The following is a 27,925-nucleotide window of genomic DNA, read 5'->3' on the forward strand; positions in this document are numbered from 1 at the left end:
GGCTTCAAAGCCAAGGAATAATACTAAGAACTCTTAGTGATTATTTTTTTCCCCCTTTTTATTGTAACCTTTGCTTTCTTCTTTCTGCTAATCTTTGTAAATGGGCACTGCAGGAAGCTCTTTGCCAGGCTGTAATATACCTCTGGGGAATGTAACACATGCTCTTTTTCCTTATTTGGCACTGAAATTTCATCAGGCTATATTAATCTGGGTGAAACACACTCTAGGAATATCTTTAAGGTAGTTCTATGGTTAGAAACGTTGAGACCAGGTAATAAGGTAGCTAGCTATACAACGCAACGGCAGTTTTTATATGCCATGCCAGAGGCAAATAAAGGCGATCAGTACTCATGTTGTAGTGTTCAGATACACCAGGGCCAAAGAGGACGACCTTCAGAACGTTCTTGTACATGTGAGTTTTATTTTAAAGGAGATGTTAGAGATGATAATGCAGCATTCTACGTATATACACAAATCATTACAGAGACTAGGAGATCTTGTTTGGATGACTAGGCCTTGCACTAATAAAGGGTATTGGAGCAATCACTGCGTATCTCAGTTGCCTTCAGTGAATTCTCGGTAGGCTGTGGTAGCAGCACCCGCTGCCATGGTGTCATGGGAAAAAAACACTGAACTTAAAGCAGTTTCTTTACCTGTGTCCAAACAGACAATAATCCCACCTCACAGAGGATTAAATAAAAAAGATACTTGGGAATGTGGTCTGTGATCTCCACAGCACTCTGCAAAAGCAAGGAAACATGTTTGTGATCATTATCACGATGACACGGAAGGAGTTATTCCCCAGAAGTTCATGATAAGGTTGTCAGAAGAGAGTAGGCAGTCACTTTACTGATTGAATTCTGTATGTATGATAAAAACTCCCAGTGTGAGTCACCGAGTAAAATGAAGAGCAATGAGAACTGTGCTCTATTTTGAATGTTCATTTCATTTTCACATTCCATCCTTTACCAACAAAATTGTTTCACTTCATTTCCAGTCACTTTCACTTTCAAGTTCCCAAGCTCTCTTTCAGTGTCAGTGAATTTGGTGTTCCCACACTTCATAATTTGCTTTGTCTTCCTCTACCTTCTCTTTGAGAAGTCCATTTCTCTGACTAATGTACTGTGGTCAGAATGATAGCATTGCCCATGGTACATTTCTTAGGTAGGAATGTCTAAAATCAACAAGAGGCCTAATCCAAAATGTTCTCTGACCCTGTGCCCCCTACTCACCTTGCCCAGTGCCTGTGATTTTGTTTGATTATAGAGATACTTCCACTTTAAATTCAAGGTCCTGACTCTTACACAAGGCACTTTCCATGTATGGTGGTTTGGAATCCTTATTAGGGTCTGGCTACCTGCTTCCTTCTGTAAGTGAGAATGTTATAAGAAAATGGTGAACCTTTGTAAGACAGACTCTTGGGGACTTGAGGAGCTCTGTCTCAATCTTAAAATCATAGTCTAGAAAAGATGCATAGCATATGGCTTTCTGTTATCATTCAGCATCCTTCCCACAATCCTGGAAAATATTTAGCCCAGAAGAAAAGTCAAACAAGTGAGGTCATGTTTTGTTTACTATCTAAGCTGTTATAATGCCTGTAAGTATTTAAGGACAAGTAGGATGAGATGTGTCCAGTCAGGCCCCAAGGGATAGAGTGAAGGCCATAGGTGGAAGCTTCATAGAGACAATTTTTGACTTAATAAAATGAAGATTGTTCTAACAGAGATGTCCAAAGATGGAATGAACTGCCCCAAGAGTCCGTGAATTTCCATGACTACAGGTGTTGAGGAGTAAATTAGACAGCCAGTCAAAGTATGTTGTAGGGACAATTTATTTGTATTATTGGACTGGGTAACTTTTATTTTTGAAACTTTATTGGCTTCACTGAAATTTGGACAATTGGAATTTTTAACTGTGAAAGTAATATATACATTTTATAACAAAATAACAGAGCTATATAAACAGTAAATGAATAACCCCCCACTTCTTTCTTTTCTCCCTGATCACATTGCCCTCCCACTACCCGCCCCCTCCGAAACCAGTGTTTGGAGAAGATAGAATCATGTTAACAGATGACAGAAAAGACCGTCTCAACTCCCATTTTTGTACTACCTTCACCAAACCCTATATGGTAAATATGTCTTTAAGAAGTAAAAAAATAAAAGTAAAAAAGATAGTAGGAGAGCTCCTAGCTGCCTTAAATGAGTCAAAGGCCTTAGGTTGTAGTGATACTGTAGAGGATAGACTAGATCTGGAGGTTACTCAAGAGCTTGGTTGGGAAATATATGAATACATAAAAGCATCAGAGAGTGGATTAGAGCAGAGTTTTGAAAAGTCTCTAAAAAAGAGTGATTGTCTCTAGGTCAAAGACTGGCATCAACGTAAGTAAAGCACGGCTGTGTCAGAAAGGGGGCTGGTCAACATCAGACCATCCGGAGGGTTGTGCCCTCGCCCGTAGAAACTGTCCATAGGAATGGGAATATTGGCAGCCTTCAAAGCTTTACTTCCACTAACAAGAGTCCTTCTTTGTTGGGAATTCAACTTAACATCCAAGTCCTATAGCAGACTCCTCTTATTGTGATACTATATTGTGACTATAATTTGACTCTGTAGGTAGAACAGTCTGAAGGGAAAAATGTTTTGATCCAACTGTTGTATTTGTTCTGTGTGGTAGATATACAGCTATTGTAAATCAATAAATTGGCATTCTGATTTGCTATACTGCTTTATTGTGAATTTTGTTAGGATGAGGCACCATGGCTAAGTCTAGTCAACTCTGGGATATTGTCAATGTCAAGTTTCTGGGCCTGCAAGGCAGGGACTGGACCCTAGCTGTAATTCATATAGCTATAGGGTCAACAGGGTATTATTTACTACAGAAGGAAGATAATGTAGAACTTGGTTAGAAATTTGGACTCTAGAATCTGATTTACCTTTGTTTGAATCTTAGATTGGCCATTTATAAGCTGTGTGAGTTAGGCCGATTTCCTTCTCTTTAAAAAGGAGATTGTCATAGCACCAAACTCATAGGGTTGTTATTATTATCACTACCAAGGTAAATGCCGCCTCATGAGGCCTTTGAGTGGTCAACAAATTAGATTGATCTAGAAATCCCCTAATTCCCTTGCTGAGCCCTTTCCACTGGAACCACCAGGGTAGTGACAGAACTTGCCAGAGTGATCGCATCACTTCTGAGAAACTATAGCAATAAGGTATGGTGCCAGAAAACTGAAAAAGGGAAGACATTACCCTTATTTTTAAAAAATAGGGTGTGAAGGGGAGAAGGCATATTCTAGAAACTACAAACATCAGTCTTCAGTAAAATTTTACAATGGGTGACTAAACAATGGTGAATGATTGAAAAGGAAAAATGTGAGTATTTGGAACCATTATCCTGAATTTAGAAATCGTGGTGGCATAGTTGTTAAGAGCTGCAGCTACTAACGAAAAGGTCGGCAGTTCCAATCCACCAGGCACTCCTTGGAAACACTATGGGGCAGTTCTACTCTGCAGTGGGTTTAGTGGTTTTTTGATCATGAATTCACTAAAACAAAGCTTTCATATGTCTAACATCCTTTCATTTTTTTACAGTTGATCTGGTTGCTTATAGGAGCATCATAGATAGAGTGGATTTTCATTTCTGGGCAGAGTTTGGCAGAGATTTTTATGATATTCTTGTCATTAAGTTGGGGCTAAGTAGGTAGACCCACACCTGGTTGAACAAATGTACCCAAGTGGTTTGAGTTGATGTCATTCTAGAAGGAGGTTATCATGATATGCTTCAGGAACCTGTTGCTGATGCCGTTCTGTCCAATTTTATCATTTAAAAAATTTTTTTATGAAAGCATAAAAGATGTCCTTGTGCAACATATGGTTGGCTTAGGTTGGAAGATATGGTTAACTTGTCCAATAAGAGACACAAGATTAAAAAAGATCCGTGTAGGTTGGCAGGATGGGTTTGCTAGTAATAACTGCAGATAACATTTATTAAGCACTGATAGAAAGCTAAATATGTCACATGGATTCTCTCACTTAAATACAGGCAACTATAGAGACACAGGGAAACCCTGGTGGCGTAGTGGTTAAGTGCTACAGCTGCTAATCAAAGGGTTGGCAGTTCAAGTCCTCCAAGCACTCCTTGGAAACTCTATGGGGCAGTTCTACTCTGTCCTGTAGGGTCGCTATGAGTCGGAATCAACTTGATGGAACTAGGTTTGGTTTTTGGTATAGAGACACAGAGATATCAAGTCCTACCCCGGTAAGTGGCATAGGTGAGACAGGAACCAGTTGTCTGACACCAAAGCCATGCTCTTAACCACTGTGTCATGCTGTTAGAGCTGATGAGTCCAGACTTTTCAGGGGTCAATGTAAAGTCCTACACTTAGGTTAAACTATTGCATTAAGTCCCAAAAGAGAAGAGGGGCTTAGCTTAATAGCAAGTCATGGGGAAAAGTTTTAGGGATTCTAGTTGATAGGAAATTTAATGTGATCCAACAGTGTCATGCTTATAAAGAAAACAACTAATAAATGAATCTAAGGGTGCATTATAATAAATGTAGTGTCACAGAACAATTTGAGGTGGTAATAGTTTCTCTGTACTCTAATTGTTCATGTCCAGAGTACTAGGTCCAGGCCATTTATTAAGGTGGTCATTAACCACTACAGTCAGGAAAATAAGTGGTGTGGATCTGCATTGTAAGAGGAGGAATGGAGAACTCAAGATATGAGGCCTGGAAAAGAGGAGTATGAAGACTACTGTTCAAATATTAACAGGGTCATATGATAAAAGTATACTCTACTGGTGGTTAAAGGATCCAAAGGTCACTTTCTCTTCATTCCTGGTTCTTAACTGGCTGGGAAATAGACAGGTATCAGGATGTGGAGAATGTGGCTTCATTTGGAGCTACAATCAGGCCTCTTATTCTATTTCCTTCCCCAAGTAAATACACCCTTGGAGTCAGGCACGGCAGCTGAGTACCTGCAGGCTTTTCCTTGCAGGGTCAGGCCTCTTCCTTCGTGGAAGAGGAGAGAATCCATGCATCCTGAATTCAGGCTACTCTGAAAGAGAGAAGGGAGTCTAGTTCATGTCTGCACAAAAGTCCTTCCTGGAATCTTATCAAAAGGTGCATCCCTTGGACAGCGCTGTAAATAGAAGGTCAGAATGTTACTCAAGCAGGAGGCCCCTCATGAAAGCCCTAGGTCAGGGGTATTGTGTTACCCCTGGGACTCACTAACAGTAACTCCAAGGGACAACCAAGGCAGTGGGGCACTCTTGTCCCTAGAAATGCTTGGCCTCTGTACAGAATGTTGTGAAGAAGACTGTTTCATCATTGGGATAGAGTAAGGATCTAGATAACTTCTAAGACACCCTCCCTAAGGTTTTCTTGAGATCTGTAAAGTTAGGACACATATTAGTGAACAAGAAAAACTCCAAGTTAAGCAGGTCAGTGGTTCAAGGACTTAATTTGTTTGAGCAGTGAGAGATGATCAATGTTCTGAGTGTTATGGCTGGTCATGTTCTGGAGGTGGCTCTGCTACAACTGTTCACCAGTGTTTTGATTTAAAGGGAATGACAGTCTACAAATTTATGGACATGGCACTTCACAGAATAGAAGGGACTAAGTTCTGGCCTCCGATAGCCACATGCAACAAATATAGCTTGTGTCCTTCCTCCCAGGACTCAATTTGTAAGCCTCTTTATTGCTTTGTGCTGTTAGTAACCATTTTCCAGTTTTGTGGGCAATCTGTGAAACCAGCCTTCCCTTTATTTCAACCTTGTCATTGTTGTTTTGCCTTTTTGCTATGAGTTAAATGAATCCTAAGGGGTTCCAATTATTATATGGAAAAAAAGAACTTGGAGTTCTGAGAACTTGAAGAACATTTTGTTTCCCTCAGCTAGATATTTAAGACCTTTAGGATTTGGTTATCATTTTCAAAAATTTCCAGAAGATTAATCATCCTTGTAACCTCAAGTGGCAGAAATAGTATATCCAATTCTCTCTTGAGTTATCATCATAATAACCACATATCCTTATATGGTCTTTTGCATCTTACAAAGTGCTATTTTACACATGATAACCTGTTTGGAAGGAAGAGCTGAGGTGCCAAGACAAGTATTATTATCCTTATTTCAGAAATAGGGAACATGAAGCTCAAAGACTGGTGGTGGTAACAATTATAACAGACACTAACTGAACACCAACTTTGTGGCAACTACATGCAATAGTTTATTTGTTGTTGTGGCTGTTGTAAAGCTGGCATTGAGTTGGCCCCCAGCTCATGGTGACCCCATGAACAACAGAAAGCATATTGCCTGGTCCTGAGCCATTCCCATGATCAGTTGTGGATTAGACGATTGTGATTCCTAGGGTTTTCATCGGCTGATTTTCAGAAGTAGATCACCAGGATTTCTTCCTAGTCCTTCTTATTCTGGAAGTTCCACTGAAACTTGTTTAGTATTATGGCAACATGCAAGCCTCCACTGACAGATGGGTGGTGGCTGTGCATTGGCTGGGAACTGAACCCAGCTCTCCCTCCTGGGAGGCAAGAATTCTACCTCTGAACCAGTGCCTCTCCCAATAGTTTATTTAATCTTTCTAATATGTCTGTGCACTAGATATTATTATCCCCGTTTTGAGAGTAACTTGTTACGGAGGTTAACTTCCCCAAAGTCACGCAGTAGTAAGTAGCAGAATTGAAATCAGACGCAAGGCTTTTTGCTCCTGAAATCCATGTTCTTAATCATTGGATTATACCACCAAAGAGGTTATGAACCTACCCAAGACCATTTGGCTACCCAGTGGCCTAGGGAGGGCCAGACCTATGTCTTTCGATTGTTCAGTGCATTTTCTACTACGTCCTGCAGCTGCTTCACTGGTTTTCATTAACACTGGGTTTTCTCAATACAAAAAGAAGAAACCAAGAAAGCTGAGCTGAGTTTTGCCCTTACAACGTAGAGCAATCCGCTTAGTACCAAAGAGATGCCCAGGCTCTTTCGGGATCTTTAAGCGCCTTAATGTTCTCTTCATTTTCTGTTTATTCTTGATTACCACCACCATAGCTACAACTACCACTGCTACCATCACAGTCGCCATCGTCACCATCATCATTGGTTAATGCAGATGGTTCTTGCCTGATAGTGATTCACACGTAGTCCTGTGCCAGGTTATACCTATTTTACTACTTTCAGAATTTATAGAGGTGGCACCCCTGCAGATGTGTTCCTCAACCAATTTTTGAGAAGTGAGTTCCAATATTAACTGTAGCTGAAAAACTAGTAGGAGAGGCAGTGAGGTTTAGTGGAAAGCGCTCAGGCTGACCTGTGGTATCAGCCTAGGCAGAGTCAAAAATCCCAGCCCAGCCTCTTGGAGGAGTGACCTTCAGTTACTGAACTTCACTAAAAACCTCTTTCTGCATCTTAAAATAGGGATAACACTTGACTCATGGATTTGTAAGAAAGAATGACTGAAAGAAGGGCAGCTCAGTGTCTGTTGAGCACACATTGTATGGTAGGTGCTGTGCTTGTATTTATCTCACTTAATCCTCATGACAACAGAGTTGTTATTGCTGGGTGCCATGGAGTTAATTCTGACTCTTAGCGACCTCATGTGACAGAGTGGGACTGCCCCACAAGGTTTTCTAGGCTGTAATCTTTATGAGAGCAGATTGCCAGGTCTTTCATTGGCAGAGCCTCTGGGTGGGTTCGAACTGTGAACCTTTGGTTAGCAGCTGAGCGCTTAACCATTGCACCACCAGGACTCCTTCATGAGGCCCCAAGGAGATAGGCGTTATCATCACTACTTGACAGACAAGGAAACTGAATCTGAAGGAGATTTTATAACTTGCCCAAGGTGGATTCTACAATGGTGTCTTGGAAAAAATTAAGGGGACATGAAATCAAGCATATCTTTTTCAGTTTCGCAGAAGCCATGAAACATCCCTAAGTCTCCCAAAAGGGTCCCCAGATATGGCTGCCAAATTCTTCTTAAGGTCTCCCATCTAAGTTCCATTATCCCAGCTGTTCCCTCACCTTTTTATTTGTTGCTATAACATTAAGTCTAAAATTGTTTTTGTTGTGTGCTATTGAGTCGATTCTGACACATAGTGACCCTATAGGACAAAGTAGAACTGCCCCATAGAGTTTCCTGGGCTGTAATCTTTATGGAAGCAGATTGTCAAGTCTCTTCTCCTGTGGAGCCGCTGTTGGTTTCAAACAATCAACCTTTCAGTTAGCAGCTGAGTTTCCAACCATTGCTCCATCAGACTCCTCAAGTCTAGAATTACAAAGAAATATTTCAAAGTGTTGCATATTATATTCCTCTGTTTTATGGATTTATATATCACCTCTCCATCATCTGGAATCAAGAGGAGTCTATACACTAGGATAAGACCCAACTTCCTTGGGCTTCCTGACTTCCATCAGCTGGGGTCAAGGGGTGCCCAGACAATAATCCCTCTCTCACCCCACATTCTCAACCTACTCACCACTATTTGCCTGGTTGCGCAGTGGTTAAATGCTCAGCTACTGACAGAAAGGTCAGTGTTTCAAACTTACCTGCCACTCCGTGGGAGAAAAGACCTGGTGATCTGCTCCTATAAAGATTAAACGCATCGCTATCAAGTCAATTCCAGCTGCTCCTCTGTCCTATAGAGTTGCTACGATTTGGAGTTGATTCAGTGGCACATAACAACAACGTCATGCCTTTTATCCTTGTTTAGATCAGTCACCACAAGAAGCTTCAGACTTAAAGGAAATCCTTTACCTCCCAAACTCCAGTTCTTCTATTTCATTCCTTCTTTCACTCTTCTCCAAGTCGTGTGTCTCCTGGAATTCAGATTCTGTCATCAGCAAAGCTCTTACATCCCTAACCCCTTTCTGAACTTCCTTTTGCCGTCTAGCTCTAGGAGCAGTGTGGCTGTCTTCTGAGCAGGCGCTTCCCCTGATGCCCTTTTGCCGTCTAGCTCTGAGAGCAGTGTGGCTGTCTTCTGAGCAGGCACTTCCCCTGATGCCCCCTTCAGTCGTAGCTATTTTACCTTCCACAGCCTTCTCTCCTGCCACTAGGCCTGGAGTGGGGGGAGGTGTCTTCCCTTTTCCTTATTGTTGCTCTCTGACCATTTTTTTATCCCTCCTCCCTAAAAATCCTCAACTTTGAGTCTCTTGTTATCAGTTATATATAGATCTCAGAGCACTTAGCCTGCACAAGGTAAAGGCATATCATTGGTGGTTGATTAATTTGCAGTTTGTGGCTCTTTTATAGAGAAGGTGGATAATGGTCCCTTGATCAGGAGCATTACTGCTATTTTAGCTATTTATTTAATTAGTCAGTGTTATATGATGGGGGTGCACGGTATAGGGGAGATAGATTCAGAGTCTATTAGGCTGACTGGGAGTTGGGGCCTAAACCCATTCAGCATGCAAGGACTGTGGTATTAATGGATGGATACACTGTCTGAAACATATTGGGATTTGTTCTGAATATCAATAATATACAGCTCTTGCCCTAGAGTGAGGTTCCTGGGTGGCACAAACAGTTTGTGCTCAACTACAAACCCAACCAGAGGGGCTACAGGAGAAAGGCCTGGTTATCTCCTTCCATAAAGATTACAATCAAGAAAACCCAGAGTAGTACAGCAGTTCTACTCTTTAATGCATGGGGTCGCCATGAGTTGGAATTGACTTGATGACCGCGGGTTCAGTTTTTGCTTTGGCTCTAAAGTGGTATTTATAAGGTTCTCCCCCAATCCCTTGGTGAGGCTGTGTGGCTATGGACCAAATTTCATTTGATATAAACCTTGCTTTCATAGTCTTTATGAAAGAATGAGACTTGAAAAATCTGGGGCAGAGAGTTGGACACTCATGTAGTAGAATATTTTTCTACTCATGTAGTAGAATATAAAATGTCTGTCTACTTTATTTTCAAAGGGCAACTATGTCTAATTTATCAAGACTTTCCTTGCTTAGGGCTAGTCTAAAGCAAGTAAGAGGGCCTTGTTGGATTGCTCCAAAATTCTCAGTAGTTACCAGAGGTCAGAACTACTCCTTATCTGTAAGTAACAGGTCAATTATAGATCTAACAGGGATATAACTTTAATGTTGTACAGTTAACCAACTCCACAGTATTTACAAGACATGTCATACAACATCGAAAATAAGAAATTAGCGCATGTGGAAACTATGCTACTAAAATTAAGCAGCATGAGGAAAACTAATGTAAGCCTGACTTCTGTTTCAGGAGCTGACCCAGGGGCAGTGGAGCCAAAAACAATTTTAAGACCTGTTCTGTTCTTACTTATAAAGAGCATTTGATGTTGCACCCCATCCCACTTCCAAGTAAGGACCAGGGATTAGGAAAAAGATTGTAATACTGCCTAGTTTATTTCTGGTTTAACTTTGATTCTGGCTTCAGTAAGATGAGATGTCTACTTTTTGTTCTGTATCATTGGCAGTTGGCAGTACATTTCATAACAGTTTATATGGCTGCCATTAATATTTCTGATACTCTGAGGATGGGCACTAGAGAAATATGTGTTTATTGGCAAGCATGTTAATCCTAAATGATGACTTAGTTTTCCTGTTACCTGAATATGAGTGCTATTGATGTGGCACTAACATTGACTATGTACCTATCGAATCAAGAGACAGAAAATCAAATGCGTAATTATGACATCAGTGTGTTGGTCTTTCTTTAAGGATGAAAAGCACGTAGTTAGGAGCTATGAGAAAGCACCCTAACTATGTCAGAAAATTCGTACTTCTATGTTTAAAAAGCAGGCAACTAATATGAGTTAACATTATCCCAAAGCTTAAATTTGTACTATTTTCAACACAAAGATGTGATGTATTAGATGGTGGGGTATATATATTATCAAGGCACACTGTTTCAACGTAGCACTATTAGACATGATTGATTATGCAGTCAGAAAGAGAAGTTGTCATCGCTACTGGTGGTAGAGCAGGAATGATTCTGTAAGGTACAAAGTCTGATGACAGGGGTCCAAGACAAGGGCAATGGGAAAACTCTACAGTTGACAGACTGGGTAGCTGGATGTAAGGTTGGCAGCAGAGATACTCTCAGAATTAGGGAAAAACTACAAAATATCAAAAATGTTAATGAAGGGAAAGGAAACTTCTAAGGACCTAAAACTCCCAGCATGGGAGTGGTGTTGACAGAGTGCCTGAATCTCGTTCAGTTCATTTGGAGCAAGAGAATTTGATAATCTTCTCTCCCATCAGGATGCTTTATGAAGAAAAACAATAGGAAATTGGGATTATTTTGAAGAAATTTACTTTAACCTTAATCTGGTTGGATTTCATGTAGTCCATAGCATGTCTTTCCCTTTATCCCAGTCAGTTACCTGAGTCTTAAAATAAAATGGGTATCTGCTAGAGTAGCGTGATGACAAATTCACAAATATGGCTTTGAAAAGACTTTTGAACAGTTCTGAAGCATCTGCCCCCACTTTAGGGACTCGCAGAGGTAGTGGAGAGCCGACAGACTCCTGCAGTAACATTGCCCTTTATTAAGCTCTCACCATGAGGGTACTCCTTCTTGTGTCTGTCCCAAATCCCTTATATTACCTTTGGAGCTCTCTTCTTTCTACCCTGTCTTCAGAGAAGCTGGAGAGCAGCTGGTTACTAAGAATTCTTATATACTTGAAGAAATTAAATTACCCTTTAACTTTGGATTTTTAGGTAGAATTATTCCTGTCTCTTTAGTATTTTTTTGGCACTGGGTTTTTTTTTTTTTTTTTCCTAGTTTTTTGTGTAAGTTATTTTCCAAGTCTAATCAGCTTTGAATGGAGCCCTGGTGGTGTAGTGGTTAAGAGCTTGGCTGCTAACCAAATAAAGGTCAGCAGTTGAAATCCACCAGTTGCTCCTTGAAAACCCTATGGGGCAGTTCTTCTCTGTCCGGTAGGATCACTGAGTCATGATCCACTGGATGGCAACCGGTTTTTGGGAATCAACTTTCAGGCTCTCCTGTAAAGCCATCTATCTGGATTCCAGAATTGGATGCTGTAATCTATAGGTCCTGACCAATTCTATAGTGAAAATAAGATTGTCTTGTGATTCTTACATACTACTTCTTATGAATTTCATTGTCTTAAAAAAAAAAATTATTGTGGTCAAAATATATATAACATTCACCGATTCTATATTTTTTACATGTACAATTCAGTGATACCAATTACATTAATCATTACAAATCTCATTGTCTTGCTTGATTTTTTAGCTTGTAATTTTTTTGTTGAGATATAATTCACATAACATAAAATTCACCCTTTCCAAGTGCACAATTCAGGAGTTTTCAGTATATTCACTAGGTGTGCAAGTATCTCCACTACCTAATTTTAGAACGTTGTCATCACCCCAAAAAAGAAACTCCATACCCGTGAGAAATCACTCCCCACCCTATCCCCATCTCCCACCCCCACTCCCTGGGAATCACGAAACTATTTTTGGTGTCTATCAATTTGCCTGTTTGGGAGATTTCGTATAAATGGGATTATATAATATGTGACCTTTTGTGTCTGGCTTTCTTTCATTTAGCATAATGTTTTCAAGGTTCATCCATGTTGAAGCATGATTATCAGTTCTTCATTCCTTTTTATGGCTGAATAATACTTTATGGTATGGACATACATACCACATTTTTTAAATTTTTGCTTTATTTTTAAATTCAGAGCTACATTAACACCAAGTAATCTACTCCTTTTCTTAGGAATATACTGTCAAATTTGAATTTTTGAATCTTTAGCTTTTCATTTTTTATTCTTCAATTTATTATGACCCCTTATAGTCCCTAATTTCACTGCCCAACATGGTATTATTAAATCTTGAGTCTTAGGAAAAGACCGAAGGCCAACCTGCCCATCTGCATAGAACATTATTTGTTCCATTTCCTAAATAGATATACTCACTGTGTTATGTTATGTACAGCAACACTTGTCACTCACCAGATTGTTCATTCGTCAAACTTTTGGACATTCACTAAATAGTCTTAGGAGTACTTCTCAAAGCAAGATAACTGCATTCCCAAGGTGATCATGGGAGTGGGTGGGAGTAGATAGGGTGTTTGATGGCAGGTCCTCAGGTATCATAAAACCTCTTTCCTGCCATTGATGGTGATTATCTGTTCCCTCTTCCTGAGAGTGGTTATATAGCAACATCATAGGTGAATTTTTTAGAGTATGGATTTACTGCTATGGACATGAGACAGACTTGAGCTGTGTCCTGACTATTCTAGGCACCAGCAGTTGTGCCCTAATTATTGAATCTATGAAATGGAGTAATAATACCAACCTCAAAGGGTTGTTGTGATGTTTCAATGAAATACCTTCTGTAAAATGCTTAAAAACAATGTCTGACATACGATAGGTGCTCAGTGAGTGGTAGTTATTATTCACATGTAAATTCTTGAGAATTTCAAAAAGAAATAAATGTTTTAGCAAGATGACCTTATTATTCTAATGGTAGAGACAGCGTTGACAATTGACAACCCTAAATTTAAAAACAACAACTTAGGGAAAGGTACTGAAAAGGAATAGAAAGAAAATATTATGTAACTTTAGTAAATTTGGGGGCGACTATAGGGAAAGTATTAAGAAAGAAATATTTGCCTTACTCAAGTGCTCATAAGAGTAGTAATCTCCTTGAAGGCTGAAACTCCATCTTTTTCAACTCTCAATGCCTGCACATAATGGTTACCCAAGAGGTCTTTATGGAATTTTTGTCTGTTACAACATTGCAGATACCATTCCTGGGTGATCTCTCGTTTATGCCTGTGGGAACCACCGCCACCCACATCCTGACCAGTTCCAGCTGTCTACCGGTGGCCCAGATATCTCTCCTGAACCCCAAGCCTACATGTCCAAGTCTCTCCTGGAAGTCTCCTACTAGATGTTGTATTGCTACTTCCAACTCAGAATGCCCAGGTCTTTCTTTCCAAAATGACCATTTCTCACATTTTCCCTATCTTGTTTAGTGGGGAAATTATTATCCAGACAGTTGTTGAAGGCACAATTTTGGGGGCATAGAAATGTTTCCTCTCCCTTACCACCCACATCCACTTGAATATGTTTACATTCCTCTCTCTCCTTCTGCTTCAGGATCCCCTCCAAAACAGGGTTCCTGTGTCTTTAGCACTTATATCCCTGCCTAGCCCAAGGCCTGATCCAGACTACGTATGTTTTTAATAAATGTCTAATGAATAGGCATTTCTTGTATAGTTCTTTGGTTTTTATTGAGAGACACAAGCCCATATGTGTGTGTGCCTGAAAGCACGTACATTGTGTGTATGCCTACAAGCACAAACACGTAAGTATTCACACAAGTCCTCCAAGTTCACCAACTCCTGTCCAGCCCTTTAACTTCTTCAGTTTACTGGTGAGACTGTCTTGTGGCACAAGCATGTGTAATTGTTAAGGGAATGTGGATTGAGAACTCTGCCATGATTATTCAGAATTCCTTCTGGCTATTTACTCCACATACTCTGTTCTGCCAAACCATTTTTAGGCATCTCTCAACCATTTTCCTTCCCCTTTGTTAACAAATTTTTTTAAAAAAAGAAGAAGGCAAGAAAGAAAAGAAAATCCTACACTGAAAGATGATCTTGGCCTTGATGAGAATATAGTTTGGATTCCCAGTTGACCACTTTCCATTCTGTCACTAAATTGTCTTTGGAAAACAACAACAGATAACTCCGAGCTCTGCCATTGTTTCGTTCTGGTTTATGTTTCATGCTTTGCTGCTTATCCGACAGGGAGGTAGGCTTAACTGACAAACCCAATTTCTGTACCTGTGCTGATATCATCCGTGATTCAAAGCCACAGTGAAAAATTACAAATCAACCTCCGCCACATTTTTGTTGTTGTTGTTCTTGCTGAGAAACAACACATGCACAGACAAAGAAGTCCCATGTTTGCCAAGTGGGACCTACTAATCCTGGTGTGGAATGGAGCAAAATTGTGAAACACTTGGAGAGTGACATGATTTAAACCGTGAAAAGCAAATGACTTTGTTTCCCTGGGTTGTCAGGCCTTCTAAAATGCCTCCTTTTTTGCAGTCTCCATCCTGCATGCAACCAGTTGTGTTCATTAATTGTCTTCTCTTCCTGAGATTGCACTAAAATGACATGACTCTGTTACAGTGCTTGGATGACTTCTCAAGAACAGCTTTTAGTTGGAAAATTTATTGTAAAAATAGCGTCTCTCCAGAACTCAATTTTATTCTTTCCCAATCATTTTCTTTGCCCATGTCTCATTAGCTATATAAGCGAGGCTGCTCTGCCTTTCTTTGCTCATCCATTACTTCTGCTTGGCATGTCTTCCTTCAGCTTAAGCATCAGCCTAAATTCTACTCATTCCTCTCTGTACAACCTAAATGTCATCTCCTCTGAAAAGCCTTTCAGGTTCATATTGTACTTTGTTCTTATTTTATCCAGCTCTCCAAGTACCAAGTGCACACATAGCAGGTGCCTGATAAATATTCATTAAGTTGATGTGAATATGTGGCTCAGGATATTGCTAATTTTACAGTGCCGTGATCCTATTTTTTATGTAAACAACAAAAGACACCTTAGAAAGCTGTTTTCTTTTTAAGCCTCAACAGGACATGTAGAAGCACAGGAGAAAAGTATATTTGTTAAAGAAAATTTAGGCATACTTTTGTGCAGTTTAGAAAAAAATTCTAAAAAATTGTAAATTTAAAAGAATTGTGCAAAAAAGAGAAAACACTGTAATGGCAATACGTAAATTGTGTTTCTGTAACTCATTGCTTTTTAGATAACACTGAATCATCTGTGCTAATGGAGGAACAGTGATATACAAAACCCAGAACATATTTATATCCATACCTCATGTACATTTTAGGATTCCTGTTTAGCTAATTTACTTTCTTACTTGTGTTTTATCTGGGTTCTTATTAAAGTTAGTTTTCCCTAATTGCTTGGAGAAGGAGTAGTTAGAAACACAGTGGGGATTGGGAGATAGCCAGTTCAAGTTTAAATTTGATACAGAGAAGCTGCAAACACTCCACTTTTACCCTAAACTAGGGTGGTCTGTAGTTTTACAAACCAAAGTGTGATGGTGGGATGCTAATTTAGGGAGCTATCCTGTAGGACCCATCCGTGATACAATCAGTTTGTCGTCAGCATTCAGAACTGTGGTTGGAAATTGTGCCCAGTTCTATCTGTAATTAACAGGGAGAGGTTGAATCTAGAGGTGGCTGAGAGTTCAGCTACAAAGGTGATTAAAGGATTGGGAAATAAGAACTAAGAATTTGAAGAAATTGGTATTAGGTTGGGAAGAAAGGAGACTAAAGGGCAATTTAATAGCAATCTGAGTGTATAAAGACTCTTAACAGAACACATCTCACTTTAGGCTTACACTGCAGCATGAAGGATTTGGAATAGACATAAGGAAGTGTCTACTAACAAGCAAAATTGGAGTGAATTACTGAGAAAGATGGTGGAATTTCCATCTTTGAGGATTAAAAAAAAAATATTCTATTCCGTTTGTATGTTTTAAGATGAGTCTTGCTCAAAGACAATGGTATGGACTTGATGGCTTCCTGGAATGCCATCAATTATGTGGTGTTATTATTATTTTTTAAAACTTCTTCATGGACGGCAGGGAGAAGCAAGCATACTAATCAAGCCAGGAGGAGTGTGATACAGAATAGAGGGCACCAGCTGGAGAGTCAAGGAAACTCGATTGTTGTCTCAGGTGTACTTCCATTCATTGTGTGATCTTGGACTTGTCACTTCTCTGTTCTTTAATTTTCTTATCTTAAAATGAGGGAGCCAAACTAAATGACTGAAAATGAAATTTGAAAGCTAGGAAGCATAACATTCAGTAAACATAGGTTAAAAGCCTGGTCTGGGCCAGCCATTGAGCAAGACTCTTTCACATTAACTCATTTATAGATTGCATTCGACCCATTTTATGGATGAGCAAACTGAGGGTGAGAGGAACTAAGTGAATGGCCCAGTTTTACACAGCCAGGACCCAAATCTTCTGACTCCAGGCTAGGGCTCTTTTACTGAGCTAAGTATTTGACCATCATTCTCTGATACAGTATTTGAGAATCCTTTTCTAGTTTTTTTTTTTTTTTTTTTTTCTTCTCTTCCCTTCCCTTTTCTCCCTTCCAGAAATGTTAGTATACCCTTTTATATGGTAGGCACTGTGCTAGGTGCTGGTCATATAGAATGGAATTGTAATCGGGTCTTCAAGGATTTTTTATTCAAAGCAAAAGTATTTCAGGTAATGGTGGAGGCTTTTGGATCTTTCCAAGTATGTGGATGCCTTTAATGGTTCAATAATACCCTCTTTATCTTAAGTCTGTGGCTAGAGGTGGAGTAACAAGAGAGAGAGATACACATCCTTCAGGGCTTAGGTACCTTCTGGTTTTGTCCAAGAAGGCAATAGGCCAGTCCTTCCTGTCTTTAGGTAGTACTTTCTCCTCTCCCCAGGACCTCTGATATGGAGCCCCAGGACTGCACCCCTCCCCCACCCTTGGGGCCCAGAGCTGCGGCTAATTATTCAGTCTGTAAGACTCTCTGGGCTTAAATCGCTACTCTGCCGTTTATAAACTGTTGACCTCGGATGAGTTAGTTAAGTATCCTAAAAAAATCCTGCAAGGCCCTGGGCATACACTAAACAGCGTTCTTTCTTCAGTTGGTCAGTCACCCTGTCTCCAGACCAAGATGATGGCTCTGAAAACTGTAACCAACAAGGCAATCGTCCCAGCTCCAGTTTGGGACTTGGCATGTCCTTTTGGCTAAGCAAACTTTCAATTTTTGGTGGCAGAATCAGAGCTATGTCCTAGATCTGTTGTCCCTTTGTACCCCCTTCAGCTGTGTAAACTGTCTCATCTCTAAATTAATGGCTCAAGATTTGACAGAGTGGCGGTGACCAGTTTCTGGTGCCGTCATTGCCCAAATACCTTCCTTATCTCATACTAAAACTTCAAATTTGCCTAGGTTGAGGGAACTCACATTATTTCTGACATCCTTCTCCTGCTGTCTAGAATCAACTAAGCTTTTTCAACTGGGTATCCAGGGCAGAGAAGGCACAGAAGAACTAGGCCTACAGCTAGTGAAGAAGTTACAAAAAGCATCAAATTATAGAACAGTCTTAAACAGGTGGCTTTCTGATCCACCATAATGTGGATTGTATTATTTGCGGCTTTTTTGATTGCCAGCAACAGAAACTAGCACTGGATGGCTTAGGAGGAAAAAATCCATTTTGGGGCAGATATGGAATAGCTCTTAGAATTGAAGGAAAAGTAGAGCGAAGAGATTTCATAAAGGACAGGAAGCAGGATGGTTCTGAGAATCCAGGAAACAGTAAGAGATAAGCAGTCACATCAAGGACCACTGCTGGCATGAATTTATTCCAGACATTTTCTGATCTTAGTGTTCTGCTACTCATTCAACTTCCCAGGAGAGTCTGACTGCCTGGCTTGGGTTATGAGCCTACTTCTTGACCAGGGAAAATCCTGCACTTTGACTGACAATTCTACCAGCTCTGCCCACAGCGAAGGTCAGAGTGGTCCCCCCAAACTAAATGAGGGTGCTCCTACCAAAAGAAAGACAGATTTAGAGACAACAGCTATCCACTAAAAAACCTATTCCGTAAGGTGGGAATGGATTCAACCTTACAACCAAAGAAATGGGCAACAATGCAAGGATTTCGTCTTTGCAGCCCTGTTGCCGTCGAGTTGATTCCGACTCATAGCCGCCCTACAGGACAGAGTAGAATTGCCTCAGAGTTTCCAAGGAGAAGCTGATGGATTGGAATTGCTGACCTTTTGGTTAGAAGCCAAGCTTTTAACCACTGTACCACCAACTGCTTCCTATGAAGCAGTTGCCATAAAGTCCTTTACCAAGCTTAGGAAGGCTTGGCTGTGACTTTAGAGTTCTTTTTCGCCAGTGTACTTTTAGAATTTATATCTGTAATTAACAGTGGGCATCTTTGGTCATTGTACTGGCCTGGAGTCAAATGAATTTTTAAAATTATGTGTATGTGATATAAATTACCATCATCATCATTATCATATATGGAAGGCCAAAATTCAGGCCAGTCATTAGAGGTAATCTCTCAGAAGAACACTCCACTTTGAGTTATTTTCTCACTGTTGAGTTGTGTAGATTGACAGCGTTTGTGTCTTTTCGGACTTTGACTGGAGTTACAGACTTCAAATGAATTTGCAAGAGCATTATTTCTGCTCCTATAGGCTGAAGGATTTGTAACAGGAAACCATATTGTGGGTAGTAGATTATAATAACAAAGGGGACTTTTAAATGAGGATGACACATTGATTTGGAATGTTTTCTCATCTGTATTTGCTTATTCCTAAATATATTCCATCATGCTTTCTTTTTCAAGTGAATGGCCAGCTGTGTGCCACTTTTTTCTTCTCTCTTTGCCTCTGTTCCTGATTTCTTTTCCGTAACCACTTTACTTTCCTCCCTCCAATTCTGCATTTTCTTTTTTAATCTTCTTTTCTCTAACCCTATTTGTTCTCTCCCTTGCTTTTCCTTATTTGGTCTTTCAGTCTACAGCTTCTATTCCTTTTCCTGAAATTTCTTTCCATTCTCTTTCTCCTCCAACCCAAGACTTTTTAGCCTTTTCACCACCCCAGTTTCTTATCTCTTCACTGTTAATTCTCAATGTGTTTACTGACCTGTGAGCCAAGGCAAAATCCCCTGGGCCCTCTGTCCACACCATTGCAGTGAAAAGCAACAGCTGTCATTGCTGAACAAGTTTCTTGTGATCCATGAGTCGATGGATAAGAACCCTGTCAATAAAAGTTTATATATATATGTGTTTGTTTATATGAGATGTATGACTATGTTGAAGCAACTAGTTTGCTGAATGGAGAGGTACTTTAATCTTTTCTGGTAGGGAAAAGAATTAAGCAGAAAGTGTTACCTAAACTTATTCCTTCATTAAATTAACAGACGAAGTCCTAAGAAGATACATAAGGAAAGTAGATAACACTAAAGAGAAAATAGGGACAGAAGACCCATAAAGAGTCACGCATTAGTGTATCATGATGACATAGTATTGATAGCAGACACAGGGTGTGTATTATTGACACTGATAGACTAGAAAGTAGAACCAGGAAAGAAAGAGATGATAATAAATAGTAATAAAATCCAAGCGATTCATATGTTTAATGAAAGAAAGAAGAAGCAGGGCAGTGCACATAATGTGAAAGGGCTAAAACATGGAAGAACTAGAAACATGACTGGTAGAGATAGACAAATAAATCAGAAATTCACTCTGCTGAGATCAATAAATATTACAGCTTAAACAACAAATAAGAAAAAACACATCAGTGCATTAATACAACTCAGGTGCAGTGTCTGTAGTGCTTTAGAAGAATAAAGATAGATAATTCTAGAGTAAACCCATTGCCATGGAGTTGATTCTGACTCACAGCAACCCGATAGGACAGAGTAGAACTGCCCCATAGAGTTTCCAAGGAGCGCCCAGTGGATTCGAACTGCCAACCACTATGCCACCAAGGTTTCCAATGCTAGAGTAGCATCTTTAAAAGTGACTTCAGAAACGAAGTCCTACGTAAAGGGAATTAGAAGAATTTAAACAGATGAAATAAGGAACAGTGGTGAGCGATACTAATCTTAAGTGGGGAAAACTATTTTAAAATGGCACTGGCAGGTTAACAATGGGCAAGAAAGAAAAACAAGATGGTGCTTTATACACTAAGAGTTGGGAGACCAACCTAAAAAAGAAAAAAACCTACTGTTTACCACGTATGGTGCTAGCTGCTTTACATAACACTTCTAATTTAAGCTTCACAAGACATAAAAGTGAAGCCAAGGACTGAGAATGATATCCATTGGGAGGAAGAAACACAGGGGATTTTCTGAGCCAGTTCCAAAATCATAAGGCTCAGGGGGAATAACTTTGGTTTTGTCAAGTCAGAGTGAATAGCCAAAGACAGCACACATAGGATATTGTCAGAGGTAAATCACCCAGCTCGATCTGTCCTGTCTTTATTGCAAGGTCAGAGGACCACAGCAAGCTGGCCAAGTGTTTTCAACCATGGAAATCCCCTAACTTTCCAAGGGCTGCAATCCCACAGCTCTGAGGTTTTACTCACAGGATGGCTCTCTTCCAGCCTTCAAATCCCTCCAAGTTGATTAATCATTTTCTTGTTCTGACTCATGCAGACCTCTAGAAAATAGCTGTAGGTACTGGATGGGCTGTGTAGATCAGGAAGGTCAGATAAATTGGCTTGATGTTGGTCTATAGAAAGACCTAGATGATATTGCCAAGAGCATTTAAGCACATTGTTCTCAGATGCTAGTACATGGGCTATGGCCAAAGGCCACTGGCTCATTCATGTTTTTGAAGCAGGATATTTTCATGTGCATTAGGAAACTTGTTATCTTCATATTCTGGGTGTGTATGAATATCTTAGCTTCTTAATGTAAGATTAGGCATTACAGGTAGGTTACTTAAACAGTAGAATTCCACTATGACAGCTGATTTTAGTATCTATCTAGATGGACTATGGATCAGATCATAACCCCTAACAATAACAGCAAACATACATATAGTGCTTATTTTTTGCCAGACACTATTCTGAGTGTTTTCCTTAAGAGACCGTATTCACAGGACTGAAAGGTCATTTCTGGTTGTCTGAGCCAAGGACATATATGTTGATTATATTATTTTGTCTGGCTAATATTCCTCATCATGAAGTTAATTTAAGAAGAAATACTCGCTTTTAGATTCATGGTTATACTTTTAATTATACGCGAAGTCAATTTCCCTTGTGTAATGCTTTAATACCCTAGTTTATTCATTCAGTTCACAGACATTTATTTAGCACCTGAGTGTACTAGTCATTAGAGATATAGTTGTGAATAAGGCATGGTTATATTCATAGTGTTAGTGCCTTGTGATTAGTATGAGAAAACTACTTGGTAAGGAACAGAAGAAGCAAATAGTTCTACAAGGAGAGGAAGAAACATTGGAGTTGGAACTTCAGGAATGTATAGAAATTTTCCAGATGGACCGAGGTTGGAGGAGCATCTTCAGCACAGGGAACAACATGTAAATACAAAGAGCTGTGGAAGAACATAGCATACTTAGGGTAGAATGAGAAAATATTTAAGGGATTTGGTAAAAGATGATCCTACATAGGTTAAATTGGGGATAAGATTATGATGGACCTTGGATAGCATACTAAAGCACTTTCGTGTAAGCCCTGGAAGGGCTTATGGAGGTTTTGAAATAGAGAGTAAGTTCAGTTGATTACATTTTCAGGAAGAGAACTCTGGTGGTCCTGTGGGGTGGGAGAAAATGGCAGCAGAGGGATCAGTTAGAAAGCTGCTGCATTGTCTAGAATAGATGAGAGGCAATGAAGTATGGTGATAGTAGGGGGAGGGAAGAGGAGATAGACTTGAGTTGCATTTCAAAAGTCAAATGGGCAGCTCAACTGGACTGGACCAAAAGCAAAGAAGTTTCCGGGATAAACCGAATACTTCGAAGGTCAGCAGAACAAGGGCGGGGGTTTGGGGACTATGGCTTAAGGGGACTTCTAAGTCAATTGGCAAAAGAATTCTATTATGAAAACATTCTGCATCCCACTTTGAAGAGTGGCGTCTGGGGTCTTAAATGCTAACAAGCGGCCATCTAAGATGCATCAATTGGTCTCAACCCACCTGGATCAAAGGAGAATGAAGAACATCAAGGTCACATGATAACTATGAGACCAAGAGACAGAAAGGGCCACATGAACCAGAGACTTACATCATCCTGAGACCAGAAGAACTAGATGGTGCCCGGCCACAATCGATGACTGCCCTGACAGGGAGCACAACAGAGAACCCCTGAGGGAGCAGAACATTGGGATGCAGACCCCAAATTCTCATAAAAAGACCAGACTTAATGGTCTGACTGAGACTAGAGGAATCCCGGTGGTCATGGTCCCCAAACCTTCTGTTGGCCCAGGACAGGAACCATTCCCGAAGAGAACTCATCAGACATGGAAGGGACTGGACAATGGGTTGGAGAGAGATGCTGATGAAGAGTGAGCTACTTGTATCAGGTGGACACTTGAGACTGTGTTGGCATCTCCTGTCAGGAGGGAAGATGGGAGGGTAAGAGAGGGTTGGAAACTGGCAAAACAGTCACGAAAGGAGAGACTGGAAGGAGGGAGCGGGCTGACTCATTAGGGGGAGAGTAAGTGGGAGTATGGAGTAAGGTGTATATAAGCTTATATGTGACAGACTGACTTGACTTGTAAACTTTCACTTAAAACACAATAAAAATTATTTTTTAAAAAAAAGTCAAATGGGATGACTCTAATGGTTGGTTGGATACAGTGGTTGCTGTTAGTATGATGCTTCAGGTTAGGGACACAGGCGTCTGGGTGGATCATGATGCCTTCCACCGAAAACCCAGAAGAAAAGCAGCCTTGAGGAATGATGAGGTCTCTTGTGACATGGTGAGTTTAAATTAAGGTGCTAGTGAGACATTCAGGTGGTAAAGTCCAGTAGGAGGCCATAGCAGGATCAAGGAGAGTTCAGGTGAGAGGCATTCGAAGTACTTGAAGCTTGGACAGCTGATGAGGTCAATGAAGCAGAAGAGAACAGGGCCAAGGACATAGCGAATGTGTTCTGTGCAGATTGTGGATTGAAGAACCTATTCGTGCTGTTATTAGGAATCACTAACTGGGTGTTTCGCAACCGTGTTTGTTGTTTCTATTGTGGAACACACTGTTGGTTCTGTTATTTTCCTACACACGACTAATAAATAGATCTTTTAATGAAGTTTGAAGCCTCAGCCAAAGACTAGCAGGACACTGACCCCTTTTAGGCCATAATCTTTATGAGCTGCTTTGGGGAGAGTAGGGGAGTTGCTCTCTAAAGCAACCCACTTCATCCCTTGCATCCCCATAAACACATGCCCCTGTTCAGTTTTCCTGGGCTAACCTGGAGTCCAAATGACTGCTGGCTCTATATAGACTTGCAGACATCCACACAAAGGGTGTCATTCGTATGCAGCCCCTTAACTAATTGTAACAACCTGTTCCTTAAGTCTCTGAGGAAGCACACAAATTGATTCTCCAGCACTTGCCCATTTTCAAGGACATCTGTATGAACCTCCATCAAGTCAGCTGGCCCCTTCCCCCTTTATTCACCTGCTATTTCAATTATGTGTGAGCAGTGATGTATCTTCCACAAAACCCCCTGTCCTGGGAAATTTCTTCAGAAGAGGATTATTGAAAAAATATTTCTGTTGTGTGGAGCCAACTCTGGGATTTAAATCTCTTCCAGCCTGCAGAGCACCTGGATTCAAGTGTCTATTCCCCTCTGACTCTGAAAGAATGACCTGCATCTTGAATTGAAGTTCGTGAGCACACTGAGAAACTATGAGCCTGTTTCCTTCTGCTGTTCACTGAAGCAATGAAAAATAAGCCAGTTAGATAGTCCACAGCCAGTTTTAAGTATCACAAGATGTGGCCTAGCAGTGTGCTGGAACTCAGGACCCTTGGTTTTAGTGCCATATATATAACTGTCTTGTGCAGGCCACCAGAGCTATCTCCCTCACAAATCCCACACTTTCCATTTGTGATGATAAATCCTTATTTCACACTGGCTTAGACCTAGAAGCTCTATTATACAAAAAAAAAAAAAAAAAAAAAAAAAACCTATTATAAGTATTTGTTAATTGATTGGATATTCCAAATTGTGACGATTACTTACTGTAAGAGCTTCTGAGCTCCTTGAATGTTATTCATTTACTAATTGTAAAGGAAATGTGCATGTATTGATCCAAGGTCACGGGCTGGCAACTATCTGATCCTCTGGCCCACAGACATATTTTACTTGGCTGTCTCAGTGATGTCTTTTTAAAAAAATATGAATTCAGTGTAAGTGTTTAAAAATGGAGAAATATTATATAAAAATCCAAGTTTCTTGCTTCTCTTGAAAATTGGAAGACCTGACAATACTGGGCCACCATCTTACATGACAACAGTTGATTAGACCTAAGTAGCTCTTCCCTTGAGACTGGGCATGCCTCTCCAACTTGCCCAAGTCCCTACTACTATCTATTTTTTTTGAACCTCACTTGCTTCACTCATGTACTTTATTTATGTGCCTTGCTTCATAGGCTTCTGAATTTGCAGTCTCTATTAGCAAAGTTATTTAGAACACTTACAAATCAGTATGATGTTTCAAAAAATACTTTTAACAGCTTTATTGAGATATAATTCATATACTGTAAAATTTATCCTTTTAAAGTGTACAGTTCATTGGTTTTTAGTATACTCACAGAGCTGTACAGTCATAATCACAATCTAATTTTAGTCCATTTTTATCATCCCAAAAAGAAATCCTGTACCCATTAGTAGTCATTCCCCATTCTGCCTCCCCTCCCCACCCTCCTCGCCAGCACTAAAGCAAAAACCAAACCCGTTTCAGTTGATTTGATTGTGACTCATAGCAACCCTATAGGACAGAGTAGAACTACCCCATGGGGTTTCCAAGGAGCGCCTGGTGGATTTGAACTGTCTCTATGGATTTGCCTATTCTATTATGGATATTTTATATAAATGGAGTCATATAATATGTGGTCTCTTCTGACTGGCTCCTTTCACTTAGCTTTCAAGGTTCATCCATGTCGTAGCACATATCAGTACTTCATTCCTTTTTATTGCCAAATAATAGCCCATTGTACAGATATAGCACATGTTTTATCTATTCATTAGTTGTTGGATATTTGTGTTGTTTCCACTTTTTGGCTGTTATGAATAATTCTGCTACAAACATTCATGTACAAGTTTTTGTATGAACATGTTTTCATTTCTGTTGAATATATATACCTAAGAGTGGAATTGTGAAGTCATATAGTAACTCTATGTTTAACCTTCTGAGGAATTACCAAACTGTTTTTCACAGCAGGTATATACCATTTTATATTCCTGCCAAGAATATATGAGTGTTTCAGTTTCCCCATAACCTTCCCAACACTTGTTATTGTCCATCTTATAGCCATCCTAGTGGGTGTGAAGTGGTATCTCATTGTAGTTTTGATTCTAAACATCTGAAAAAATATAATCGATTAATTTTTACAAGGAAATATTGCTGGTAGATTATGGACCCTCATTCATCACTGGGACCATACTCTTCAGCTTGTTCTCAAGTCTTAAAGCCAGACCACATAAACTGTGCAGTATATCCTTGGATTATAGTCAGTAGAGTACCTGCAATGGATTTCATCAATTTGGGCTACATGCAGTGCTTGTTAAAAATTCAGATTCCTGGGTCTCATAGCAATCAAAATATCTGGGCATAGAGCCAAGGAACCTAACGAGGTCAGAGGCTATTAAAATTTTCCAAAGTCCATTTATGCACAGTCAAATTTGAGACCCATGAAGACAGTGGAAAGAGCACTAGACTTGGCCCCCCCACTAACTAACTGTGACCTTGGGCAAGGCATGCTATACCTCTTAGCCTCAGTTTCTGGATCTACATCAGGGAGTTGAATGCGATGATCTCTATGACCCTTTCCAGCTCTAATGTTCTGTGACATTCTGTGAACCACTATTGGAGGACACTAGTTCTGCAGGAATCTTGGTGCCCTAACAACAACAAAAACAACAAACATTTACTCAACAGTCAGAACATGGCAGGCGGCGTGCTGGCCATGGCCACTCGGGCCACATAGATGACTAAGCTCTAGCCCCTGTCTTTGTTGGGATTATGGCCTCCTGAGGAGACTCATGCCAGATGAGACAGAACTGTTACATGAGGATATGCCTCTGCTCTTTTGTCACATCAGCTGTGAACACTTGGAGGGTGTGGGTGGCTGCATCTCTTTCCTATAGTCTTTCCTATGCCCATCTCCTCTTCTCTGATTTCCTTTCTCAAGGAGTCACAAACAGCACCCCACCTTTGAACCCCACTCTTGGTGGTGTTGAATTTAACCAACACTGACGAATTCTAAAAGAACAAAGCCTGCTTAAGAGCAATTACAGCCTTCCTTTCGGCTTGTCTCTCTGAGAAGATCTAACTGCTTTCAAGTCACATCCTGACTCTCACCAAGGGAGGACGTACTTGCCCTGATCTTACCTCAGGCTGTCCTTCTTCACAGAAGCTGTACTTCTTCACAGCTCTGTTTTTCACTGAGCTCCAGGACTCTACTCTAGTGCCTGGTTGTGATATCTTCAACAAACTGTTCTCTTTTAGCTCAGTGTCCTTTTTTTTTTTTTAACTTTCACTTCCACTCACCCGTCCTGTCAACCCAGCCCATGGCGCTGATTCAGTTCTGGGACTCTGGAGCCTCTTTTGTAATCGCCATCAGCCAAAAGAACCACATGAGGCCTCTTTGTCCAGCAGAATCGAATTATCAGATGGTCCAACGATCTCATTTCAAATATTCTGTTCCATTGTCCCCTTGAATTTAGTTTACTGACAAGGGTCCTTTTTTTGTTGTTGTTTAGAAAATCTGACCATTCTAAGTGTAATTCAGTATCTGAAAGGCCTCGATTGGACATGAGAAAGTGATGTTAGCCACACTCTTCTGGCCACAACTGTTCCTTATTCTTACATAGCCTACCCAGAAGGCCACAGTCTGGCCACGAGAACATCCAAGAAGGCATCTGGAGCAGAGAGACCTTTCACCTATGTGACATTGACATTGTCCAGGACCCACAGTCCCCTTTATCAGCAGCAGTGTTTTTTTATTGGGTACTCTTATTACCCTTATGGATTACCCTGGGTGTTATATCTACAATAATAAAGCCTGCCTCAGGTATTTTGTTTTCTTCATCTCAGAACAGACCTCATTGTCTGTATTTGGGACCACAGCCCATGCCTGCAAGGTCTGTAATAAGTGGAATGACTTAGAACAGCACCTTTTACCCCAAGACCGGGAAGAT

The 27,925-nt window shown here is 40.3% G+C and overlaps 1 protein-coding gene and 1 long non-coding RNA gene across 10 annotated transcripts in view; one reads left to right on the top strand and one right to left on the bottom strand.

The window, feature by feature from the left end:
* RAD51B (RAD51 paralog B) overlaps positions 1-27,925 on the top strand; it is a 717,077-nt gene that overhangs the window by 414,627 nt on the left and 274,525 nt on the right. Inside the window, exon 8 of one of the 7 annotated variants that reach the window (XM_064292628.1) lies at positions 13,749-17,099. The exons of the other annotated variants lie outside the window; for them this stretch is intronic. Coding sequence (XP_064148698.1) covers positions 13,749-13,982 — 234 coding nt within the window. The 3' untranslated portion in view covers positions 13,983-17,099. Of the gene's footprint in view, positions 1-13,748; positions 17,100-27,925 lie in introns of those variants that run through there. 7 annotated transcript variants of the gene reach the window in all.
* Positions 747-27,664, bottom strand: LOC111750165 (uncharacterized). 3 transcript variants are annotated; one of them, XR_002785324.2, is made up of 5 exons: positions 27,117-27,644; positions 19,685-19,798; positions 8,763-8,824; positions 8,555-8,592; positions 747-8,273 (listed from the first exon to the last, which is right to left on the bottom strand). It is a non-coding gene; the product is annotated as an uncharacterized LOC111750165 (long non-coding RNA). The 3 variants fall into 3 exon arrangements; XR_010323181.1 differs by having other exon boundaries at positions 8,555-8,824; positions 27,117-27,664; XR_002785325.2 differs by lacking the exon at positions 8,555-8,592 and having other exon boundaries at positions 27,117-27,639.

This window comes from Loxodonta africana, chromosome 10 (assembly GCF_030014295.1).
Source record: "Loxodonta africana isolate mLoxAfr1 chromosome 10, mLoxAfr1.hap2, whole genome shotgun sequence".
NCBI classification, from domain to species: Eukaryota; Metazoa; Chordata; class Mammalia; order Proboscidea; family Elephantidae; genus Loxodonta; species Loxodonta africana.